Raw genomic sequence first — 25263 nt, forward strand, 5'->3', positions numbered from 1 at the left:
GCCCGCCGCTGCTGCAGGAGTGCCCGCCACTCCAGACGGGGAGAGCCAGAGGAACTGGCTTTAGCATGTGTGTGTGGGTGTGTATACACACTCAGACATACATGTTGTTGGGTCAGCCCCTCTCACACTCTGCATTTCTCACGCCCTCGGGGGGACACACAAACACAGGCACACATGTGTAGACACATACACACCGCTCCACTCACTCAGCCTGTCTTGGCATGACAAGCCACACCCACATAACCAAAGAGGAATGGACACTGAGCCCTCAGGGTCCGTGTGCGAGTCCCGAACAAACACTGGGGCAGCAGTAACCCCACAGCAGGCCTAGCACTGTAAGCCTCAGGCAGGTGCGGAGTTTGCCCCATACAAGCAACTCTATTGGCCTGGCTGGAGCTGTCCCCTCCTCCCCCATCCACCCCCTGCTTTCCCCCCCCCCCCCCAATATAGCAGTCAAACTACACCTATGTGCTAAACATAGCAGCATAGACAGTGCTTTGGAGTTGCAGCTTGGGCTGGAGCTCAGGCTCTGAAACCTGGTGGAGGAGGGGGTTCAGAGGTTGATCTCCAGCCCAAGCCACAACTTCAGAGCACTGTCTACATCTGCTTTCAGAGTGTTTGTGCAAGTCCTGTGAGCCTGAGTCTATCGACCTGGGCTGGGAGGGTTGCTCCCATGGCCTCCAAAATGCTGTATAGACAAAGCTGATCTGGTCTCAGATGTCCTACGTTATCTAAGCTCATCTGTAAATATAGAGGAAATTAGAGTGTAGGCGTTTGGGGGCTGGGATTGCATCTTCCTGTGGGTTTGTGCAGCATATGTTGTGCTCATCCATGAAGCGTGTGAACATCTAAATATACATCCTTTTATTCTAGATGTGTTTGCACAGCATCTCACGCATTTTGGGCACTATCACCCTTTTGGTGGCAGGGTTGCTGTTAAATGAGATGCACAGGCATGATCCTGCAAAGTAAACAGACTCATAATAGTCAAAACAGTGCAGTTCATATATGGTTTTAAAGTAAGTTGGAAAAAACAAACAAATACACCATAAAGCAAAGGTTTTCCAGCTCGGGGGGCGTGGAGGAACGTTCTTGGGGGGAGGGCGTGATGCATAAGGCATTTTTTACTTTTTTTTTTAATTATTACTAAGGCCCTACTTAATTTGCAATATCGCAGAAATTGCAGATCCCGCAATACCCCAGCTGTCAGCGGCTGGGGTTCCTGCTGTCAGCTACCTGGCTGACAAAATTGTGGTGCAAGCCTAATATTGCAGAATTTGCAATTTCTGTAATATGAATTAAGTAGCATTTGACCAATACAGTGCTACTGATTCACTACGCAGGAATGTGTTACACTGTGTTTAATTATAAGGCGATGTCATTTCTATAGCAACAACTACCTTTCCCGCCTTCCTGTTTAGTATAGCCTATCCTGTTGTTCCAACAAGCTGTTGTGTATTGCTTATTGTGCTGGTGAGTTTGATATTTTTTCATATCATTGTGGTGAAAAATGGATCTGTACTTACTGCCAAAAGATTGTAGTGTTTCAAAATGAAAGGCTGAAATGGCTAAATTCGATAGGGTAAAAACCTGCAAAAACAAGAAAATATGCTGATGCATATTTGGATTTTGGTTTCATTACATTGCAGTTAATGGAGAAATTGGACCTCAGTGTGTAGTATATGCAGTAACTTTTTCAGATGATAGCCTGAAGCCAACAAAATGAAGATGCCATCTAGAAACAAAACATGATGATCTGATAGGAAAGAATGGAGATTTTTTTTAACGAAAGCTACAAGATATTAACAAACAGAAAAACACAAGGACAAATGTGGTATCTACCCCTGCAAGTGCTTTAAAAGCATCACATCAAGTTGTATGCCACATGGCGAAGAATAAAAAGCCTTACGCAACTGGAGAAAAACTGATTCTCCCAGCAGCAATTGACATTCACAGAACAGTGCTTGGTGACCATGCAGCAGAGAAGTAAAAAATGATTCTGCTGTCAGACAACACGGTCAGCCACTGAGTGTGTGACATGTCAGAAAATATCAAGGCATAGCTGATCTCTTGGTTGCAATCTAGTTTATTTGCAATCCAGTTGGATGAAGCAACGGATATGTCGAAAGAAGCTTGTTTAATTGCTTGTGTTTGGTACTCTCATGAAACATTGATATTGGAAGGTTTTTTTGTTCTTCAAGCCAATTAAGATGCATGGAACTGGATCTGAACTAACATATTAAATGACTTCCTAACTTCTCACGAGTTGAAGTGGGAAGCCTGCATCAGAATCTGCATGGATGGAACCCCTTCTATGTCTAGAAATAGGGCAGGCTTGAAAGCCAAAGTGTTTGATTGCTCCACATATATCATATATGATGCACCATGAAGCCCTTAAAACTCAAAACATGGATCAGGAGCTTACTGATGTTCAGAGTTCTGCTATTAAAATTGTGAACTTTATCAAGATGCAGCCCACAAAGACATGTCTTTACAATGCTTTGTGCAGAAATGGGAGTGGAGCACAAGGCTTTGTTGTTTCACATGGAAGTCAGGTGACTATCCAGGGAGAAAGTATTGAAGAGCATTTATGAACTTAGAATCAAAGTTTGACTTTTTCTAGTGGATTTGAATTTGCAGAGACACTGTGATATCCCCACGGGCTTGTGCTTTTGGCTTACCTTGGTAATACTTTCTGGTACTGTTTTCTGGTTTGGTAAAAAAATATTATTTTTGACCTGCACAACAAGATATTAGCGTTCAAGAGAAAGTGAGCTCTCTGGAAAACAAAGATCAAAACTGGTTTGAGAGTTCCATTCCCATTGTTAACGCATGCTATTGATGAAACAGAATCTGAACTATTGAGTGTTGTGGAGCCAATCAAGAATCAGTTGACTTCTCTGAGCCAGTCTGGATAAATGTTTTCCTGAAGGAAATGCATCCTTCCTTGAATAACTGGATTATTCAACCTTTTGTAGCTGAGGCAGTGACCTTGTCTCATCTCTCAAATGACATTCTGCTGTTGGAACTTCAGAGTGAGAGGACACTGGCCATTCGATTTAAAAAAAAACAGTCTTTGGGGGATTTTTGGTTGAAAGTTGGCTCAGAATATCCAGCTTTGTCAAACTCTTTTACCATTAGGTTCATTTTATTTGTAAGAGATCAGATTCTGGCAGTGCTAAAGACAAAGTACCATTCGAGACTGGAAGTAGAGGATAACCTCAGAATGTCAGTTTCAAAAATCTCACCACAAATTGATAAACTGTCTGCAGAGAAAAAGGCACATCCTTCACATTAAAGTATCTGTGTATTTGAAACTGGCAGGTGTAGGTAATTTACTTAGGGTTTGTTAAGGTCTCTGTTAGGTATATGAGTAGGCCATCAAACATACTTTTGCATATGTCTATTTTTGTCTGGGTTGGGGGATGACAGAACAAGGAATAATGGTCTCAAGTTGTGGGGGAGGTTTAGGTTGGATATTAGGAAAAACTTTTTCACTAGGAGAGTGGTGAAGCACTGGAATGGGTTACCTAGGGAGGTGGTGGAATCTCCTCAGAGGTTTTTAAGGTCAGGCTTGACAAAGCCCTGGCTGGGATGATTTAGTTGGGAATTGGTCCTTCTTTGAGCAGGGGGTTGGACTAGATGACCTCCTCCCTTCCAACCCTGATATTCTATGATGCAACCAAAAATTATAAGCTCAAAAAGTTTGAAAACCACGGTCATAGAGCTCTGTGCTTTTAGGGTGGCATTTTCAAAGGAACCAAAGGGAATGAAGCACCCAAATCACAGTAATGAGTGAATTGCCCTTACAACCTTTTGAAAACCCCAGGGTGGTTATTGTTTATCATCAAATATTGTGTACGGAAGGTATAGGTACAATATTTGTATTCTGGCACTGTGCATACAATGGTCATCACTGTAAAAACTGTTCATTTGCCATTGTTATTTCAGTATTGGTTTCCCTTCCTGTACTTAGTGTGTGACTTAAATGCGTGGATATAGGACAAAATCTTGCTTAGTTGTCAAATTTTGATTGATTCCCAGAGATAGATATGGTCACAGTACTAAGCTGGGAGGCAGACTCCTGAATTGGGAGTAGTTTTCCCTAACGGATAGAGCAACTGGACTGAGACTCAGGAAACCTGGGTTCTGTTTCTGGGTCTACCACTAATTTTCTGGGTGACCCTCGTGCAAGTCATTTTCTCTGTAAAAGGGGGATCATAACTTCATATATTGCAGTGGTGCTGAGGATTTGTTAATGTCTGTGAAGCTCTTTGAAGACAAAAACAAGTGTACAAGTGCTATATAAATGTAGCCATTTTCAGATTATCTATAGTTGTCCTATACCCAGTATTTGTATTTTGGCCAACTAAGAGTTTAACCACAATCCTCGGGGTAAAGAAAAATTTCCATTCCCTAATTCTATTTTTCTAAAAGGAAGAAGATTAATATGCTAGCGGTTCAATGAAAGAAATGACCCTAAATATCTTTTGAAATCCACTAATTGCTTTTTGAGGTTAATCTGTATTTCCCAGAACTATAGGCAGCTTCCCCATTCTGGTAATGTTAAAAATGTTGATGTCTATTATCTGGCTCTAATTTTGTTACTAAATTCTGAGTCTGTGAACAGGCAGAAGGAAAATAACTGCCTTGAATCCACAAGACTTTAAAAGGTCATTAAATAAATCAGGCAAAAAGGAAATAGCATTGTCTAGTAAATCAAAAGATATATTTTATACAAGTCATGATGGGTCATGCCAAGAACTGTCTAGCTTGCTGTGTTTAGCAGTGTTTCTCTCCTGAAAATTAGCCAAAACTTTAGCTCTTTCCATGTGCACATCTACTGACTGTAGTGGAGTTAACTCCAGCTTTACTCCAGTGTAACTGAGGTTGTGCTTAGTTCTGTGGCTGTGCGCATTTAACTAATGAATGACTTAAATTAACTATTAAAGATAATATAGAATAAGCTAAAACTGCTTGTGCAGAATGTCTAATATGCTGCTGAGGAACTGAGTTTCCACTCTAAGAAGTATCCAGTGATGTCTCCAATTCAAATGTTGATGCGATTGAGAATCAGCAGGTGCTGTTGTGATAGTGGAATGTGACCAGACATTAATTTTGCCACTATCTGTGCTTCCCAAAGGAAATGTACATTCTTCATTAAGAGGGGATGTTCTTTTTTTTTCTCTGAAGAAGGATCTGGTGAAAGATGCCAGCTGAAGCTGATTGAAACTCGAACACTTCTCTGCAAGATCAGATACTGTGCAAGGCAGAAGGAAGGCAAACTTTGCCAAACTGGCTTGCCAGTGATCCTCAATCCTCTTCTTGATGGTCTTCCTCTAGATCATTTAATAACATGGACCAGATTGGAAGTGCTGCCCCTTAGGGGTGAAAAGTTCCTTATTATGTTACCAGTCTCCTGAACCATCTAGTCCTACATGGATTGACTTTGCTCATAAATACCTATGTTCCATTCTTCTGTTGTTAAAATGCATAGTCTGTGTCCCACCATGCACCGCAGAATAGTCACATTATGTTTAAAGGGCTCTGAGGGAATTAAGAAGGGCGGACTGCTGTATGCAATGATGCGCTTCAGATAAATGGCCTTGTGTGTTCTTTGCATTAACATTGTAGTTTGCGAATATATTATAGCTCAGTTGCCTTGGTGCTTGTTTGCAGTTTGACTCCCTCCACTCTTTTAACATTACCTGAGACGTTAGTTTTAGCCACTATCAGCGGCAGAACGTTAAGCAGTAACTTCAGGGTCAGTGAAGGTCAACTTCATTTGGGGATTTGGCCTCAGTGGAAAGTGAGTAGTTGTGATTAAGTCATACAATTAGAAACAATTGCAGCTGTATCATTTATCTTTGGCTCCTGCTGAATAAAATGGAGATTTACATTGAGCAAAAACTCCAGTCCAAATATTCTCTCCTCCTCTGTAGTTAAGATCTAGATCCAAATGTTACATGTCTACCCTAACCGGTCTTATGGGCCAAATCAAAACCCTAGATCTGGTCACCAGGGAACTTCGGAGAAATCTTGGGTCTGGATCTGAATATTGTGGTTTGATTCCAATTCTAGAATAAGAACTAAGGAGGGTGACTGCAGAGCTGGGAGCTGAATGTGTCGGTACTATTAATGCTTGTGAGTGTAGAGAGACAGTGGGGAAGAGGAGGACCAAGACACAACCTTGGAGAACAGGAAGTTATGTTGAAGGAGCAGTTAGCAAGGTGGGATGAGAACCAGGAGCAGTCAGTCACAGAACCCCTAGGATGAGAGTGTCTGGAGGAGCAGTGAATAGATTGCTGTGTTTAAGGTAGCAGGGAGATTTAGGGGAAATAATTATGGAGAAATGACCCATAGACTTGGAAAGGAATATGTCATTAGTGCCTTTTTTAAGCGTTGCTATCTCTTTTAGTGCATTAAAAAAGGCTTAATAGTTTGCAAAACTCAACTTTCATTTTTAGGAGAACATGTTCTGTACTTCATGAATCCTGACTGCCTGATTTTAGATACTACACTGATACGTGCTATAAAATCCCCTCTGATGGATACTCCAATTAAGAAAATAAATTGGTATATTTCAGTACATGTTGTGTCTCTATCAGCAGTCTGGAACTACTCACCAAGGACTGTAAAAGCCCCTCCAGATAATGCAATGTAAAGGAATACAAAGAAACAAGTTTCCAGTCACCGGAAGAGCCTATGGCAGCTGGTTATGCAAGAAAGGGTGATGTAATCTTGGTTTATTGTACTACAGATGAAAGATTCAGTAAGTGGCAACGTGTCTGTAAATACTGTGCCTGCATTCACATGGAAGAGTACAATACTTTTTGCTCCCTTCAAACAAATAAAATGCCATTAGCAAAATTTCTTGAGATTTAATCTTTGCTAAAATGGAAAGAATGATGCAGGGGAATAATTGCCTTGGCTTAACATTGGTAAGTGTGTAGTAAAACAACTGGCGAAAAGCCCACTGCTTCCTTAGGGATTTAGTTTGGGATGCTTATTTATGTGTATATCTTCTGTGCCTCTCCTTCCCAGCCCCAAAGATCTTCTTTCCAGGAAGTGGGAGTTCTGACCACATCATTGTTTTTTTCTATTGCAGTGGCACTTAAGGACCCCAAGTCAAAGATCAGAGCCCCATGGTACTAGAAACTGTACAAACAAATAACAAAAGACAGTATCTGCCCCAGACATCTCACAGCTTTAGGGTGTAGACAATATTCAGTAGGTGACTAAACAGGCAAAGAAAAGGTAGGAGGACAAGGTAACAGTAAAGACAGGTGCAGTTGCATATATTAGTAGTCAGAATGGTCTCAGAAGTCAAATACTGAATGTATTTCTTTAAGAGCATCCAGGACGTACAGCCACATACTCTGCTTTGGGTGGGGATAGGTGTAATAGTTCAGTGCAAATTTAATCTGAATGTGGGGGATTCCTGTCCTCTGACTGAATGCAGTAATAGCGTAGAAAGAGTATTTCTCTGCCACAAAGACCCAACCTCCACCAAAAAGCAGCACCCTGGAGCTAAGGCTCAGACCCAAAAAGTTGCTGCCTTCACACACTGTGCTGCTGTCATCAGTGCACATGCTTGGGAGGCAGGACAAGGTTCTCACTCTAGATTTACAGAGGCCAAGATTAGGCTGGATGGTCTCAATCCTTCTCCCTGTTTCGGCCCATCTCCTCCACATCAGTCCCACCTGCACTTGATTGAAAGAGCAATAAACACTACACCTGGGATTTTCAAGGGGACTCTTCCTAAAGACCAGCATGAACATGGGTCAGGCTGTTGTAATTAGTCAACTCGTTGAGTCATATAAGGGGAAATGAACTAGGAGGGGCATGTGGGGTTTTCCTTGCTGTGGACACAAGATACATGTGGAAGGAATTTGAATAGGCAGAAAGGGCGTATTCATGCCTCATGTTGAAACAGTGTGATGCTGCCTGATATGATGGATTCATTAAAGATCAGTTTTTTAAAAGAGCAGTCTTGCCAAGGTCAGAAACCAGGCCTGATCTGCTTAGTAAGTGATAATTGCTCAGTTTAAATTTGCCTGGGAAAAAAATTGACTTAAGGCTTCTCTGCATGGGAAGGGGTTTTTGTTGCCTGCCCTCCACTATAACTTTATTTTTTTCAGAATAAACTGCGTTGTGTCTGCACCCAAAAGTAGTGGGGTTTTGTGAGTTATCAAGCATTTTATCCTGCTTTAATTAATCTGCTTTGAAAGCTACATAACTCTATTCAAGGATGAGTTTTACCACTTTAAGACTTATGTGAATACACTCCTGTTTTAAATTAACATTACTGCTTCAGACACGTCATGTGCCGCTATCCCACACTGCATTTCTTCAGACCCGAATCAGCCTGTTTTGACTTGTGTGCCCTCCACTGCTACAGGATTGTCTTGACCAGATGTCATCTCCCCTTTTAAATTCAGGCAGACACACAGGTGTGCCCCTTTGCCATTGCAGCTTGTGGTAAGTTCACATAGCTGGAGTCCATTACAGCAGCTATGCCCATGTGATCCCATCTGGAGTTCCTGGACTTACTTGCTGTGGGGGGAGAGGAGCATGACCACTCCTTTCTTAACAGGAGTCACTGGAAAACAAAGCTCTACAAGCTACTAGTGGAACAAATGTGGGAGAAGGGGTACTCCCAGCATAGGATCCACTGCCATGCCAAAGCCAGGATGCTCCTATAGAATTATAAAAATGCTAAAGACAAAACCAAGACTGTTGACAGTGCTCCCAGTGCATGCACTTACCATAAGCAGTGGGACTGGATTTTTACCAGGAATGCCACTCTGGAATCCCGGTGTGTTGTGGACAGTTTGAAGGCACCCAGTCTACCCCATACCCCAATGAAGAGACATTCCTCCAGACAACCCAACCTTGAGCTTAAGATGGAGTCAGAGACAGCACTGCAAATGACTCCTGAGATCCAGGTGGATAGCCAGCCTGACAGTGTTGCAGAGGGGACCTCAACCAGTGAATACTATGTCCTGTATTAGAGTAAACTGTCCCAGTACTGACTGTATCAGGGGAGTTAAATACCTTTGTTCCTGGGACCACCTGGGAGCTGCCATGTTGGCCAGATATCGCTAATTAGAAAGCTAGACATGCACCTTAGTTCTTTCCTTCCTTAGCTTTTAATACATCCCCATATCCATTGAGTGATCAAAAGGGCATCTGTGCTGGAAAGTTTAAGCTCAGTGATATACCAAATCCCTCGATCCCGACAGATGCTGGACTAAGCGTGCCAGCCCCCACTCTCCTTCCCTTGCTGTATAAGGCTCCCTCTCCTGCCCAGTAGATAGTGGCTGGCCGAAACCAGATTAATTCTGGGATATCAGGTAAGGAGTCACAGGAGTTTGACCCCTCAAATCCCAGAATTCCATTAGTTTCCAGTAGGCATCCCACAATGTGATGCAAGAAAATCCCAGAATGCATAGAGTCTAGCTATGGAACATCACACCATGGTTTATCTGCCCAGAAAGCTGTGCTGTTATTTTGAGAGAGTGCAGAGGTGTCTGGATGCAATAACTCACAAAGGCAGTAGCTTAAGACGTCATAAACAAAGTAGTATGAGCACATTCTTCTGGTATAGTTATACCTGTGTAGTTATAGTGGAAAAATATATGCTGACAAAATTGTCCCATGTAGCTACTTGTGAGGTGATGAGTCATCCCTGAACTAGAGCCTGATTAAGACACATCCAGGGATGATTCATTCCTGTGTTAGGCTCTAGGCAATCCGCAAGGTGGTCTGATGACTTTGAACAGGTATTTAAGCCTCAGAGGCGAAACAGTGTCTCAGTCTGCTCAACGTTGCCTCATGGTTTGGAATTCTCCTCTACCTGATAATGGTGACAAACTCCACAGGCCTCATCCTGCACTAGCTCCAGATTTGCTTTCAGCCCTACTCTTGCTTTGTCCCAACCCCGCTCTTGGCTCTTGATTCCTGCTCTGACCCTTGGCTTTGACTGCTAAGCTTGATTGCCACTGGTCCAACCACTGAGCCCAACTGCCATTGTTCTGACCTCAAGGCTTGACCATCCTCACCTTGGTTTCTGATGACAAGACTTCATACTTTATTCAACACCATTAAAAAAAAAAAAGGCACATTTTACGTGCTTGACTTGGGCAAGTTTCTGCCCTTTTCCTTTTTTTAAGTGGACTGCATTCCTTCCTACTCAGATATTCTCCAGATTGCAACAGTCTGGGTAATCTGAGTAATGGTGATGGATAGCATCGCTTCTTGTATACACTAAAAAATACGCCTTGTAAATAAGTGCAGAATAAAATCCTTGACTTGTCTGAGCTTCCATTTTGACCCATGTAATCCACTTCTCTAGGCATCTGAAATGCATCTAAAGATCTATTCTAGTCTTAATCGGAAATCTGAGAAGGTTCACTAATAAGCACAATATAAATCTAGCCATTACTTCACCATCACAGAACACAAGCCCCTGTGCTAGTTCTGACTTGTTAAGTATAAAAGTAAGTCCCACATACATTACAGTTCACTAGCCATACTGATGACTCTTCTTGTTAAGGGCAGTAGGAAGAGAGGATCTCTGCTTTCAGCTAATGCAGATTACCTGAAAGCCATGGTCCGATTTCCATCTGCATATGTTGCTGGCTTGATTTTTAGATTGCTGCTTAAATTCCCCCCTCCATCCCTATTTATTTACATCTTTTAAACATATGTCTGAACATTTCTCTCTCTCCATTGTGTTCTTATTTTTCCATCGTGTTCTTATATTTCACTCCTCGTGATGCAGTGTGAAATGCATTAATATCACAATGTGTTTCTTGGAAGCTGGTTTGCATAACAAAGACATACCCATATGAAAACACTAGTCCCCAAATGTGGGAAAGCCTAAGGCTATAGCAGAGTAGAAATAGGCATGTAGTGCACTAATGTGGGGATCTGAGATACTGCAAAGCTCAGGGATGTTCTGATGTGGGATTTTGCTTTGGGCCCTTCTTGGTAATTCAACAAGAATAATTAACGTTTCGTAATATTGTCTTTCATCCAAGGATCTAAACGTACAGAACACGCTAGCCCTGCCCCTTCTCTTCTGCAGACTAAACAATCCCAGTTTTCTCAGCCTCTCCTCATAAGTCATGTGCTCCAGCCCCCTAAACATTTTTGTTGCCCTCCGCTGGACTTTTTCCAATTTTAATGGCCCGGTCAGCAGTGCTGACCAGAGCCGTCAGGGTCCCTTTTTGACCGGGCATTCCAGTCGAATACTGGACACCTGGCAACCCTATGCCACCATAAGACTTGTAAAACACAGTTGAGAAAAATGGTATGGAGTTTTCAGCAGCTTGGTCATGTGCAGGGGCGGCTCTACCGTTTGCCCCCCCCAGGCAGTCATGGCGCCGGAGCGCCCGCGCGGCAGCGCGGACCTCCGGGCATGACTGATGAGAGAGGGTCCGTCTGTCCGTGGCTGCTGGACCCCCCCGGCCGGGGGCGGGGGCGGGCGGCGGATCCCGCTCCGCTGAGCTGCGCCGGCTCGCCCGCGCGGAGGTCAGCCGAGCCCGCGGCCGGGCCCGCGCCCCCGCGCCTGCGCGGTCGTCCGTCGCCCCGGTCGGTGGACCTCTCCCGCAGGACAGACGCGAGCCCCGCGCCCCAGCCCCCCCCCCTCTGCCCCCCCGCCTAGGCACCCAGCTTTTGCTGGTGCCTTGCCGCCCCCTGGTCATGTGACCAAACTCCCTTGGATTTGCCTAATAATCAGAGCTGATTTGGGAAATCATCAGAAAAATGTAAACTTACCCCAAAAATACCGAGATATTTTGAAGCTTCCACTTTAATATAACTTTTTTTTTTAACTATAAACCCCCCCATCATTCTGCTCTCTTTCACATGTGTGAGGTGGTGTGCTGCCATTCTGTTCCCTTTCATCACTGGAAAAATAAGTCTGCCCGATGTCTGACACTAATGCTTCTCTCAGCATTTCCTGTGATCTATCTCCTGAATGAGACAGATCACCTCTCACCTTTTATGTTTCTGTGGGATTGCTCTATCAGGTTCTAGTGACCAATGTGTGTTCGCCCCATGGCATATCTTAATTCCAGACATGTCTATGGCAGTACTGGTCCAATTCCAATACTCGTGAAGCTGAATCACAGTGAGTAAGCAGAAAGTTTGTTTGCAGAACTTTTATCTGTCTTAAATGGGAGTGTTTATATATGAGATAGACATGCTCATTTTTAATCAGGAGCAAATTTCCAAAACAGAATTGCATGAAACATTTGACATCTTGGAATCTAATCATTCTAGCCAGGCAGGAGAAGGGGGGCGGGGGAAGTTGCCTTCAACAAGATGTACAAGGGTAGAAACCTATATTTCTGCTCTGTAACAGTGGGAAATGCCCTCAAAAAGAGCTATTTGGGCATTGTGGGTTGCAGGGTGGGATAAACATTTTTATGGACGTGTTGGCAGTAAACAGTTAGACCACAGTTTTTTGAGAGAGTTGTATCTTCAGTATTTGAGAAGTCAGCAGGCAGTGATGACAGGGAAAGTTGTACCAAGGGGTGGTAGTGCTGACTTTCCTTTCTCGCCACCTCCGTTTCCCCTTAAGTGTCTCCTACTCCAGCCCCCAAGTTTAACTTGAATTTGCCGTGTTCTAAAACCATTTTTGACAGTCCTGAACTGTGATAGTTATAGTAGGTTTATATATTATTATGAGTTTATAATCCTGTTGTCTTTACTTTCAGGTATGGGTTTTAGCTTTCCCACTATTATTCAGAGGATCCAAATAATGCCCATTCATTATAGGTAGAGACTTATGTGGGTTTTCAGATACATGTAGATACTCCATGCAAAATTGTAGCAGTAATAGTTCGAAAGTTGGGGAATCCTACTCACAAAGCTAAGTATAACTCTGCCCTCTTGTGTCTTTGAATTATGGCACCAAATTCAGCCTTAGTGTAACTCTCTTGCCTTCAGTGGAGTTGCACCATAGGGCTAGTCTACACTTACCAGCCGGGTCGACGCGGTGAGTTCGACTTCTCGGAGTTCGAACTATCGCGTCTAATCTGGACGCGATAGTTCGAACTCCGGAAGCGCCGCGGTCGACTCCGGTACTCCACCACTGCAAACGGCGGTGGCGGAGTCGACCTTGGAGCCCGGACTTCGATTCCGCGGCGTCTGGACGGGTGAGTAGTTCGAACTAGGGTACTTCGAATTCAGCTACGCTATTCACGTAGCTGAATTTGCGTACCCTAGTTCGACCCCGCTTCTTAGTGTGGACCAGCCCATAGAATGAATTCGGCCAATATCCTCTTTGATTCATTGTATTAATTAATAATTTATAATATAATCTGGAATTTCTTATGTAGCCTTGCAGTAAGGTGCTGACCATACCGATCTTAAGACTTGACTTGATTTTTAAGCCTCAGTACTATTACAAACCAAGGTATGTTTCAACAAAATCTGTTCTGCTGATGTTGTGCATGCACAGAAATACTGAGTGGAATTTATGGAACAAATATTAGATTTTCGAAGTATTTTTTTAACACTGCTCAAAAATGGCTGAATAGATTTTTCTGAAACTTTAAAAATAAAAATAAATTTAAAAAAAAAAGCCTCTTGGCTTAGGTGTGACTTTTTAAATTTTATTTATTATCAGGTCCATTTTTATAGCAGAAATCTTATAAAACTTGTTTTACAATTTAAGAGATAAAATTCCCATTATACAGAAACACAATTATAAATTGACCTATGGAAGGCCTTAAAGCTACATTAACAAGACCTGTCACCAGTCTCTTTCTTCTTTGTGATATTGACTACATATTATGGTTGATGCTTTTCCTCTTCTCCTTCTGTCTTTTTAGTTGATAGTGTCAATTAACATCTTTCATCTCATGTTGAGATCCAAGCTTCTAGTTTTTCTTGCATTTAGATGTGTAACATGTTTATTAGTTGCCGTATCAAAACTCTACACAATATTAAGATTTTCTTCTCCTTCCTCCTGTCTGTTTTACTAATTTTGATATCTTAATTTTGAGTTTTACTTTGACTGTTGTTGAAGTGATTTCTCCCTTTCTTAGTATTCAAAAAAATTTACATGAAAAATTCCATTTGAGAAAGCTGTGAGCAACTGCAAAAGGGGGTGTTCTGATGAAAGCAGATTTTCAAATTTAACTATGGCTGTCACTATAGTAAATATATCATTATTCCAGGTATTCTGAATGAGGAAGAGACTATCATATAGCCTATGTCTACACTGTAATTAAACACCTGCTGCGGGGCTCAGGCTACAGGGCTGTAAAATTGCAGTTTAGATGTTCGGGCTTGGGCGGGAGCCCAAGCTCTGAGACCTCGGGAAGGGGAGAATTCTAGAGCCCAGTATCCCACCCAGCCTGAACATCTACACCGCAATTTCACAGCCCAAGCCCAACTCCCCCTGAGACGGGCCAGCCACAGGTATTTAATTGCCGTGTAGACATACCCTTGGTGGTTTAAAATGAGAAACCCTCAACCTAAAAGTAAACTCGCTACTAACATAGGAAATCTGCTAGATTTTTTTTTCCAGTTGAAAGTGAACTTCAGGGGAGGAGGAAGAGTTTGTTGAAGTTCGTTTCCTCCATGTGGTGCATTAGGACAATGATACGTGGCACTGACTAGATCAATAGCTGCACATCCTTCATAGCCCCGTGGGAGTGGAGTACAGTTGTGCCACTCTGTGAAAAGTGATAATGAAATGCAGCTTACTGGAAAACTCCAGGTTTAAGCTTATTGAAGTCACAAGGCCAAATATTCTGTCAATTTAAAGAAGGGCTTTTCTCTGGTCAGGGGCGGCTCTACAAATTTGGCCGCCCCAAGCAGTCATGCGCGCGGGCCGCCCCCGGGAGCGAGCAGCGGCGGACGGGGCATGGGAGCGTCCGTCCGCTGCTCGCGCTCTGCTCAGACCTCCCGCCCCGCTCGCGCAGCTCGCGGGTCGGGGGGGGGGGCGGAGCTGCTGCCAGTCATGCCTGCGGGAGGTCCTCAGCGAGAGTCCCAGCGCGCGCGAACCGTCGCAGGTCATCCCGCCTGCGGCGTCGTCCGGGTCGTCGGGCGCGGTGGACCCCCGCAGGCATGACTGCGGGCCCAGCACCCCCCCCCTGCCCCCCCGCCGCCCCCAGGCCCCGCTGCTCCTGCTTGCCCCTGGCTCTAGCTGCCCCCTGTCTCTGGTAAAGATTGAGCATTCAGAACTGTTGTTCCTTCTAACAAATCTCTTGTGATTGTTACTTTTGCTTTGGGAGCCTTTGAAAGTGGATAAACTGAACCAGTGGTATTGAGTTATGGAAATTGCCTATTTATTGTAATGATTGTTTACAAAGAAAGCCAAGACTTCAGGAGCATTCTCTTTATTGTATATTGTGTGTATTTTATCATACAGAAGTAACCCACCCTATTTCTTCAAAGCAGTCCTCACAGCTTCTACAGCCAAACGTAGAGTCTCACAGGGAAGCTGTTGCCATCTTTATAACTAGCTAGAAGAAAAGATGGTAAATAAGCAGCACCTAGCTCTTCCAGAAAGGTGGATTCTGTAAATAAACAGTTTGGCTCTCAGAGTTGTGTTACAGATTTAGTCTTTCTGATGGATCTGTAGGGGTTAGTTTTTGGCAGCTAAAATTCACAGATTAAAACTGTCTATGGGCAGTGTGTTCATTTGCTATAATAACCTTAATAATAATTTGCATTTCCATAGTGCCTTTGATCTAAGTAGCTCAGAGTTTCAGGAGCCCTTTTTAGTTAAGCTTCACAACACCCATGTGAGGTTAGTATTCTCCTCATTGTGCAGATGGGAAATCTGAGGCACAGCTAAATGAAGTTATTTAGCCAGTCGCACAGTGAAGCAGTCGTGTTGCTGGGACTAGAACACAGGTCTCCTGGTTCTCTATTCTATTCTTTAATCACTCGGCAGTGAAGATTTAAGGGAGGCTGTTGTGACTGTGGGTCTGGATGCTGGAGTCCTGAGCATTGGTGGTGGTGGTGTCCCAGTGTGTTATTTCCAGTCACAGGCTTTGCAGTACCTTGATAGGAAATCCCTGGGCTTTAGAAGGGGAACTAATCCTTTTTTGTACTTGGATTGGGATAAATAAAGCCAGTTGGTTGCACCTTGTATGGCCATGATGAAGCTTTCAGTGTGTTTGCTGGAGGCTCCCCCTGGTAGAAAGCTATTCTTCTCTTTTAAAAGATACTTTGCTGAAAGCTTCAGAAGGCTCTACAGCCATGGCCCGAGGGATGTTAATTGTTCTCATCCTAGCTTGACTTTTCTAGACGTGATTGATGGGCGGGACTCATGTTGCTTCCAGAAATAGTTGCTCCACACGAATGGAGAGAATGGGTAGTAAGAACTTCAGAGCAGAATTCTTCTCTGGAAAACCGTGTGTCTGTATCCACATTGCCATCATCCTGCGTCTGCAGTATTTGGATTCTGCTGAATTTTTTTTTTTTTACGTGTTGATACTTTGCTTCACAAATCTTAAGGATCATAGAAGTTAGAGAGGGAAATGACTTATTAGTTCATCTGTTACCTTCTCTCTGCCAACCCTGTTCTCTACAATATATCATCTGGTGCTTTGTCCAGTTTAATTTTTATAGTCCCAAGCGTTGAGACTTCCGCCACATCTCACTGCCAGAAAAAAAAAAAAATCCTGACCAATATTCAATCTAAATTTTTCTTTTTTATTAATTGCATTTAATTGCTTGTAGCAGGATCCTTGCATGTCACCCAGAATAATTCCCTTCTTGGTGTTTATACCCCTCCTGTTCTCTGTCTCCCCTCCACTCCTCTTATTTATTGCTTGGCCAAGTTATTCTTTTACTCTTTCTTCATAGGTCAGTTTCTCCAGCTCCCTGATCATTTTTTGGCTTCTGCGCAAACTACTTCCATTTTTTCTATCTTTCTGAGAAAGTGATGCCCAGAACTGAATATCAGATTCCAGGTGCAGCAGTGCCATAGAGTGCTACATCGTCACTTAGTGCCTGTTCGTATATGCCGCCCGCTTTTGCAAACACACTTATCACCTACATTTGGGTGAGCATAACCTTGAGTCTGGCCTGCATCCAAAGTGGGAAAGGTGGGGTCAAGCAGTGGTTCTCAACCTATTTACCATTGTGGGCCGCATATGCAGCTCTCTGTGTGTTGTGGGTTGCATCCACACAATATATATACTACCTGCATGGCCCTGACGATGTCACGTGGACCGAAGCTGTGTGCTGTCACATGGGCCGCAGGTTGAGAATCCCTTGGGTAAAGCAATGGAAGAAAAATAAATAAGGATGAAAAGAGACTGGGACAGAGAAGGAAAAGAAAGAGGGGAAGGAGGGAGAGAGAGAACAAAATTAAAAAAATGGGGCAGGGGAGGGAAGCAGCCCTGTCAGAGCAGAGCAGAGAAAGAGGAAGGGGGAGGGGGGGGGGGGGTAGAGAAAATATAGTCTGAGCGAAAGCAGATGCTGCAGAAAACATATCAAGACATAAAATGAAAAATAAGAACAAAGGGGGGAGAGTACAAGCAGGCACATTGACATTTCAGCTCTGATTTAATGGTGGTGCTGTTTCAAATAGCAATGACAAAAATTCTAAAACTATTTCCAGCACTGGATTGGATGCAAGACTATCCATCTCCCCCTTTAGATGTAGTGCAGGTGAGCCTCTCAAGTTCGATCCACGTTAGTATTCTTTTTCTTGCTTTGTTTGTTTTTCTTTGTTTGTTTTAAGTTGACAGATACACACCTGGGGTCTCTGATCTGGCCAAGTGGTATCCTGGTTGTGTTTCCAAATTCAGGTCTATGCCATAGGCTGCCATTGTACTAAAAACAAACAAAAGAGCCTTCTGTAATGTCCAGTTCAGAGTGAGTAAAAATAGGGCTTAAGAACTTAATGAGTCTCTTGCATCATGGCATTCCTTAGATTTTTAAAGAGATCTCTTCACTGATTTTCTTGCTTTAGTAAATGCTAGGGAAAGATATTGTTAACAATTTATGTTTATCAGGGATTGAATTAATTACCTTTTTCTTTGATCATTATTATAAATAAATTAGCCCTGAGGATTTCCAGGAGAAAAGAATGCTAGATTGTAGTTCCCCGGCAGTCAGTGGTTAGTGCTTAACAATATTCTGTAGATATTGAAGCCAGTAAATATTGTTTAGGTTTTGTAGTAAGAAAAATGAACATTTAAAAATGCTCCCTCCTTATTTAACAGCTCTGCTCCCTCTTGCTTCAGTTATTGTAAGTCATCCATAAACCACGGTGATGTGCATGGATGGAGCTGGGAAATGGGACATATGTGTACACAATAATTAGACACCCAGGGCTGGGCTGTGCCAGCCGACTTGGGCTTTCAGGGCTTGGGCTGCGGGGCTGTTTCATTGCTATATAGACTTCCATGCTTGGGCTGGAGCCTGAGCTCTGGGACCCTGCCATTTGTTCAGTAGCAGAGGACAAAAAATTATACTGTCCTTCAAAACTATCAGTATTTCTGTTGGATGACCAATGCTCTTCCTTATGGTCTGATCAGAACTGGTTGACATTTTTCCTTGCAATATTTCTTTTGATGAAAAATGGCCCTTTTTTCCATAAACATTTTCATTTCTTTTAAAATTTTCAGTGTGCAGATGAAAATATAAAACTGAAAATTGTTTGGCTTTTGAAAACCACCAAAACAAATGGTTTTTGTTGGGGAAAAAATGGAAAATTTTGATTTTTTTTTTAAAACGTTCAGCAAATACTTATAATTTCCTGACCAGCCATAGTTCTGATAATTGAATCTTTATGCATGATCGGAGGCAGAAGGATCCCACTTTGACTTTAAAATCCCAAGCTGAGTACTCAGGGCTAGCATTCAGAAAAATCCCTTGTATTTAGCCATTGGGAGAGGGTGAACATGGAATCCTCCCCAGATCTGCCATTGAAAAACATTCTTTGGCAATCATATTTTAAAGTGAAGCTCTAATCTGAAAAGTGACTGTGTAAAAGTGGCACCATCTCCTGTTATCTGTGTGTACTGAGTTATATCTACTCCTTTCCTGACAAAAATAAATGTAACATAACTACTTGTTACTTCTAACACTGCTCTAGAAGAGGTGAGGTAGGTGTGTGTACTGGGGAGGTGGCATCTTCTATTAGAAGATCTCAAAGCACTTTAAAAACATAATTACTTAGTCCTCAGTAGACCTCTGTGAGTAATGCAAATAAATATTATCCCCTTGTTTACAGATAGGAGCAAATAAGGCCCCAGTGTCGCAGAGTGACTCCGTGGCAGGGTCAGGAATAGAACACAGGATTCCTGACTCTCAATCTTCTGCTCTAATCTCTAGACCAGTTCTTGTTATGGCCATTGTTGTCCTTCTTGATGGTGGTTTCCTATGGCAACCAGAAACCATTTTTTGACTGAGAAACAGTGGCAGCATCCAATAATGCCTGATTCTGGAATGCATTGCCACGATGGGTTAAATCCACCTTGGGATGCTTGTTTACACAGGGTTTGGCTTATATGACATAACTGGGTCTCTCAGTTTCAAGCTGATGAGAACCAGGATCGAGATCAGCCATCAAACACTAAATTTGCATCCTGTCTCACATGGGTTCTGATGCTGAGCAGCTGTGTGGAGCCTGCTTTCCCTCTGATAACGGAGGCCTAGTGGAGAAAGCAGGATGCTTTTATCAGAAAGATGCGGCGCATTTGTGCAGCCCTAGAAAGGACAGTAATTGGTGACTAGCAGCTGTGTTTTTGGGAAGAAAACAAGCACTTTTAGAATCTGCAATGTGTGCAGTTAATTCTGAGAAGCAGGTTTCTGTGCTTGAGGCCAGGCTGAGATCTTAAGCTTGTGGGGGAAAGTGCTTTCCCACTGAGTTATAGGTCTGCTCCAATGAATTCAGCAGGCAAGAATCCTGTCCTTGATGGTGGTGTGGGTAGGGTTGGGGGTTTACTGTCATCCAAGTCAGCAACTCAGAAGCATCAGGACTACTCTGAAGTTCCAACAGTTTTCATTTCCTCTTTCATTCTGTGTTGATCCAGCCAGTTCGTTTAAACACTGAAGTCAAAGAAATTATAAGGACTTCTCTCTTGCCCCCTCCCCACATGTCATGTGGCTGGCAAGAATACTGCAGTGTACCAGTATCAATTGTTAGTTAGCATGGGAAATAAATAGAAGGAAGTGAGATGGAATCCTTTGTCCTTTTGAATATACTCACTGAAGACAAGAGTTATTTGTGAGCTTCAAGCATATGGGTGGGAAAACCGCCTAAGACAAAGTTGTTCCCACATCTCCATAAACTAAATCTGATTCCTCATATTAATCCAAGTTAAGAAACTTTGCTCTGGCAGAAGCTTGTAAATATTACAGTACCTGTCACTTTTGGATGCTGTTTTCTGTTTTCATAGCAATGAGCTGAAAGCTTTGAAGTGTGGGAAGTTTTGTTTTGACTTTTAGAAATTGACCTCAAAGCATCAATCTTCTTATACATCTGCTCCTTTCAGGCTACATGAAAATAGACCCTTGATTTTTGCAGGCAAAAACTTTTTATGATAACAGCATGGTTTAATGGTGAGAACTATAAACCAGGAACTCCTGAAGTATAATCCCAGCTCCAATGCCCACTGTCTCTGTCGGCTTTAATGCTTAATTTTTCCCATTTATAAGCTGGTGGCAATGTTATACCTGTCCTCAAAGGAGTAGGAGGATTAATTTAGTCAATGTTTGTACAGATGTAAAGCACGATATAAATACTAAGAATTACCATGCTCTTTTTTAAGACTATACATTCTTGAGGACAGACAATGTCCTTTTATTCTGTTTGTACAGGGCCTATGACAGAGACCTCAACATAGCTCTGAGCTATCACAATAACAAAGATAAATAGTAATGATTACATGTGAGTTTCACTTACTGCCAAGCCAAATTTCTGGTTGATCCAAAAATGTAAATTATTTCTGACAGACGTACTGGTAACAATTATCTTTCTCCTCCTCCTCCTCCTGTGTTGGTCTCCAGCTGATATTTAGAGGCAAGTGAAGCCTTCATTATTGCTGTTGAACTCTACTCTTTATTGTCACTTCTTGTTTGGCTGTAGTTTGTTTTTGTTTTTTAACCCTCCTAATTAGCAGTACTTAACTTCGGGCTTATCTTTACTGCAAAGTTAACAAGTTATAACTTGCGTGTTGCACCTAAGTCAACTTCTATCCACACACAAAACCTTTAACTCAAAGGGTCGATCTTCACTGCAGACTTAACCCAGGCTCTTACTTCCATATTGTCCCTAGCTCCTATCCACACACGCAACCCTCTTACCTGAGTGTGGTGGCCCTTTCAAGTAGGGTGATGTGAATTGGGTAGAACAGCCCTGAAATACAGAGTTCAAGTCCTGATCCCAGGCTGAATGATTCTGGGACATATTTTATCCTGGATTCCCTGCAGCACTGCTCAGTGCATGCCCAAAGCTCAGGGGCAGTGCCAGCCTCTTGCCAGTGGTGGGAGGAGGGCTGAGGTGGACCTTAGTGCCCCCACCACACCACCACCACAAGGCCTGAACCCTGTTCATCCCCTCCCACTGAGGCACTGCCGCCTGGCCATAATCTGGAGCCGAGCAGTAGAAAGAGCCACCCAGGCTCGGGGGGAAGAGGAGGAACGGGGTGGGCCTTGGAGGCAGCGAGGCTCCTGCAGGTGTCTCACTTTTGCCTTTTGAAAAGATGGTCGCTCTGCTTTCAACCCAAGCTAGCTGTCTCATCTAGGGCTATAGGCTAAAGCCTGCGTGCGGCTTACACATGGGCTGGTAACCCCCCACGTTGCAGTGTGGATGCAGGCTAATCAATTCTGCCACTGCTACTCCTTGCCTTCCCCGAACCTTCACTACCCCAAGTTCCACCCCCATGTTCCCAGAAGGATAGACAAGTTCTCACACAATTCACTAGGAAAGAATCCTAGAGAGGCTCGGCTTACTGCAATGCTAGTAACCATGGGATATGACCTCAGAAGTCCTACAGCATACTAAAGTCTGGCTTTGCAGTGTGGCTGCTCATATGTTGGCTAGGCTAACGTGGGTTCTTATCACCTGGAGTGAAGATATTCAGTCACTTAGACTCTTGAGAATTTTACCTTAAAACAATAGATTGTGAGGCAAGATTTAGGCTCTAATTTGTGCTGTGTCCTTGGGTGAGTAATGTGCAGCTAAATTTTCAAAAGTGGGCAGCGATTTTGTGTGGCTACTTGTGAACATTTTGTTCTTTCATTTCTGTTTCCTTCAAAGAGGGTCTGTAAATTGGGGCCTTTATCCACTCTAATGATCCCAGAGTCCCAAATCCATGTTTGGCGAATGATCTTACAAGTGCTTTGCTTTAATCTCTTAGTGGAATAACTAGGAAAGAAAACAGCTACTGTGGAGAGAGCCGGTAATGACCTGAACAGGGAGGCAAAAGCCCCAGATTTCCATTTGACTCCTCTTTTTGTCTTGCAGATGAGAGGATCTGTTCACCACCCTTTATGGAGCTGACAAGCGCCTGTGGAGAAGACACCTTGCAGGTCATAGAGAAGAATGGACTAACATTCCCATTCAGTATGTAAACAGGCTTTTTATCACATATTCTGAATTTTCGTCCTTTAAGAGCACTGTAACCAATGTAGAACTGCATGTTTCTTCATCAGGGACACTAGAACCTTTCTATAATTAGCACCGTTAAACTGAACAGTTGGTATGTAGAATAATATCTCTCCCCACAAGCTTCTGAAGAGCTCCCTATAGATGTTCTCTGCCTCAAACACTGCACCGCAATAAACAAAGCCACGTTCCTGGGAAATGCTCATAGTTCTAACATTTATACTGTTGTCTCGAACCTCCTCAGGAGGTTGCTCCCACCAGCCATGCTCGCTATTTTTCCTCAAGAGAATCATTTTTTCCCCTACCCCAAAATCCAGATGGAAAATGTGCCTTTTAAATGCCAGGAAATTTTAAAAAATAATAATAAATTGTGTAAGGCAGGTTTGAGGGCTGCAGCCTCAGGCAGCTGCAGTAAGCTGATTGTTCAATTGTAACAGACATCCACACTGAGACTTTTTTTATTCCTTTCCTCATTTGATCCCGTCAGTGTAAAATGAACAGAAGTGGTGTCTGCTCTGTGTCTTAGCCTCCTGTATTAGGCTATGGCTACATTACGAGGCTTTTAGCGACACAGCTGTGCCACTACAGCCGTGCTGCTAAAAGGCATGCAGCATAGCTGCTGTTTGTTGGCCGAGAGAGAGCTCACCTGCCAACAAAAAACTTCCACCCTCCACGAATGGCAGTGGCTTTGTCAGCAGGAGAGCGCTCCTGCCGACAAAGCACTATTCACACAGGTGCTTTTCGTTGGTAAAAAATGTTGTTGTTCAGAAGTGTGTGTTCTTTTAACACCCCTGAACGATAAAAAGTTTTGCCGATGAAGTGCCAGTGTATACAAACCCTTAAGCTGCAGTACTTAGTAAGTTACTGAGGTAAAACAATTGTTGTATTGCCTGGCTGCCCTCTTCTCACCGACAAATGAAGCAACACCCTATAGCCAACTGAATGATTTTGACTCCCCAGGTCGTTCACATTATAGACTGGCTAGCAGCAGTCTGGTTCTGCAGCACAGAGGTGGTCAAACTGCACAGCAGTGGTTCCCAGCCACTTGGACTGCAATTTTGCCTCCCCTAAGGTTCAACAGCCAGAAGTCAGACCTTCCCCTTCCCACCCCGCCAAAAAAAAAATGAGATTTTTTTTAGAGAGAGATTATGTTGTGGGGGTGGTGGTTGTCTGTCTTTTGATTATTATTTTTATCTCCACCTGCCCATCCCCAGTGTGTATGTGTGATGATGCTTAGTGTTGTCCACTCTCTCAATTGTACTAAGGAGAATCCTCTCTGTAGGAGCTCCCACCCTGGCCACCAATTAATTCTGCCCCATCCCTCAAATCAATCCTGCCCCCCCCCCACAGCTCCCATATCAGTTCTGCCCTCGCAGCTGCCTATCACATCAATTCCGCCCTTCTAGCCTGACCTCTGCTGCTCCTGCAGCTCCTGGGTTCTTCACCCCGCTCTTCCAGGTCTGGGGGGTAATTGCAGCCGGTTCCTCCCCTTTCCCCTAGTCAAGCCTGGTGTTGTAGGGATGGAGAGGGGGAGCAGAGAGCAGGCTGACCCACTGTTCACAGCTGGGCAGAGGGAAGAAGGGAGTGGAGCTGCTCTGAACTGCCGAGAGCACTTTCTGCTCCCTTGTGTGAGAACGGAGTGGGCTGGTGAAGAGAGGGAGACAGAGCTCTTCCTGCTTTATGCACAGTCCTGCCTGGCTGCTCTTCCCCAGAAGGTAGCAGGGAAGGCAGCCATGCAGAGCGGGTTTGCACAAGAGGACTGGAGCTGTTCACATGATTGCCAGGCTGACTTGAGCCCTGGCTGAAATCAGGTGACTCACAAAGAAATCACGCGAGTTATGAACACTGGCACTACTATTTCAGGCATTCGTAACTGGTGCCTTGTGCTACCTTCCCACCTGAATGATCAGCTTCTGTGCTGAGCCCTTGGTGCTAGTGCTGCCTCCTTCTCCTGTGTCCTGTGTGCTCTAACCCAGTGCGTATCACTCCAGTTCCAGAATAGCAGTTAAGAGACATGGGTCTGGAGCAATCCAAACTCCATGGCAATGGACAACACATAGGGCTGAGATGGCGAGCTCTAGCAAGTCTAGCTGGTACCATTGAGGTCTTACCCTGGTGAACTGCTAGATGGGTTGGGAACAGGCGGTACAAAGAGTTTTGTGTGTGGCCCGTTTCGCTCATTCACTCTCCTTTTTATTTTTTCTCTTCATTTACACAGTTTGTAAAACCAGAGTGGCCCATGGAACCAACTCTCATGAGGTGAGTAAAAGACCTCTGGGGCTTCAGTCAGCTTTATCCCCTCCTGACTGCTTATGGGTTGGTTGGGAGCTCTACTGTGCAATAATAGAATGATTGTTATCCCCCAAACTACTTCCCCTCCCCCCTTACATGTCCCTACTTCAGATACCTTTTCGAAGATTACTAGGGCTCAGTTTAAACAGGGCTTATCGCCCTTGAGCAGAAGTTCCGTCTCTAGCAACAGAGTGAGGCAAGAGCTGCGCTTGTGAGGCCTTCCTTCTTCAATCTGCCCTTTGGTGGGAGATCAGGCCAATTGGGTCTTCTCCCCCCTCACCCGCTATCTCTCAGCTCCATTGTGTGGTGCTGATGGTGAGAATTGGTTCTGAAATGTTGAGCCTTTGATCCTCCATTTCCAGGTAGAAGGGCTG

The 25263-nt window shown here is 43.7% G+C and overlaps 1 protein-coding gene across 1 annotated transcript in view; it reads left to right on the top strand.

Moving 5' to 3' along the window:
* The window catches only part of ITPK1 (inositol-tetrakisphosphate 1-kinase), a 237867-nt gene that overhangs the window by 187133 nt on the left and 25471 nt on the right, over positions 1 to 25263 (top strand). Inside the window, exons 5-6 of the mRNA XM_039535795.1 lie at positions 22457 to 22555; positions 24816 to 24856. Of these exons, the coding sequence (XP_039391729.1) occupies positions 22457 to 22555; positions 24816 to 24856 (140 nt within the window). The remainder of the gene's footprint in view (positions 1 to 22456; positions 22556 to 24815; positions 24857 to 25263) is intronic.

Source organism: Mauremys reevesii, linkage group 4 (assembly GCF_016161935.1).
Source record: "Mauremys reevesii isolate NIE-2019 linkage group 4, ASM1616193v1, whole genome shotgun sequence".
NCBI lineage: Eukaryota > Metazoa > Chordata > Testudines > Geoemydidae > Mauremys > Mauremys reevesii.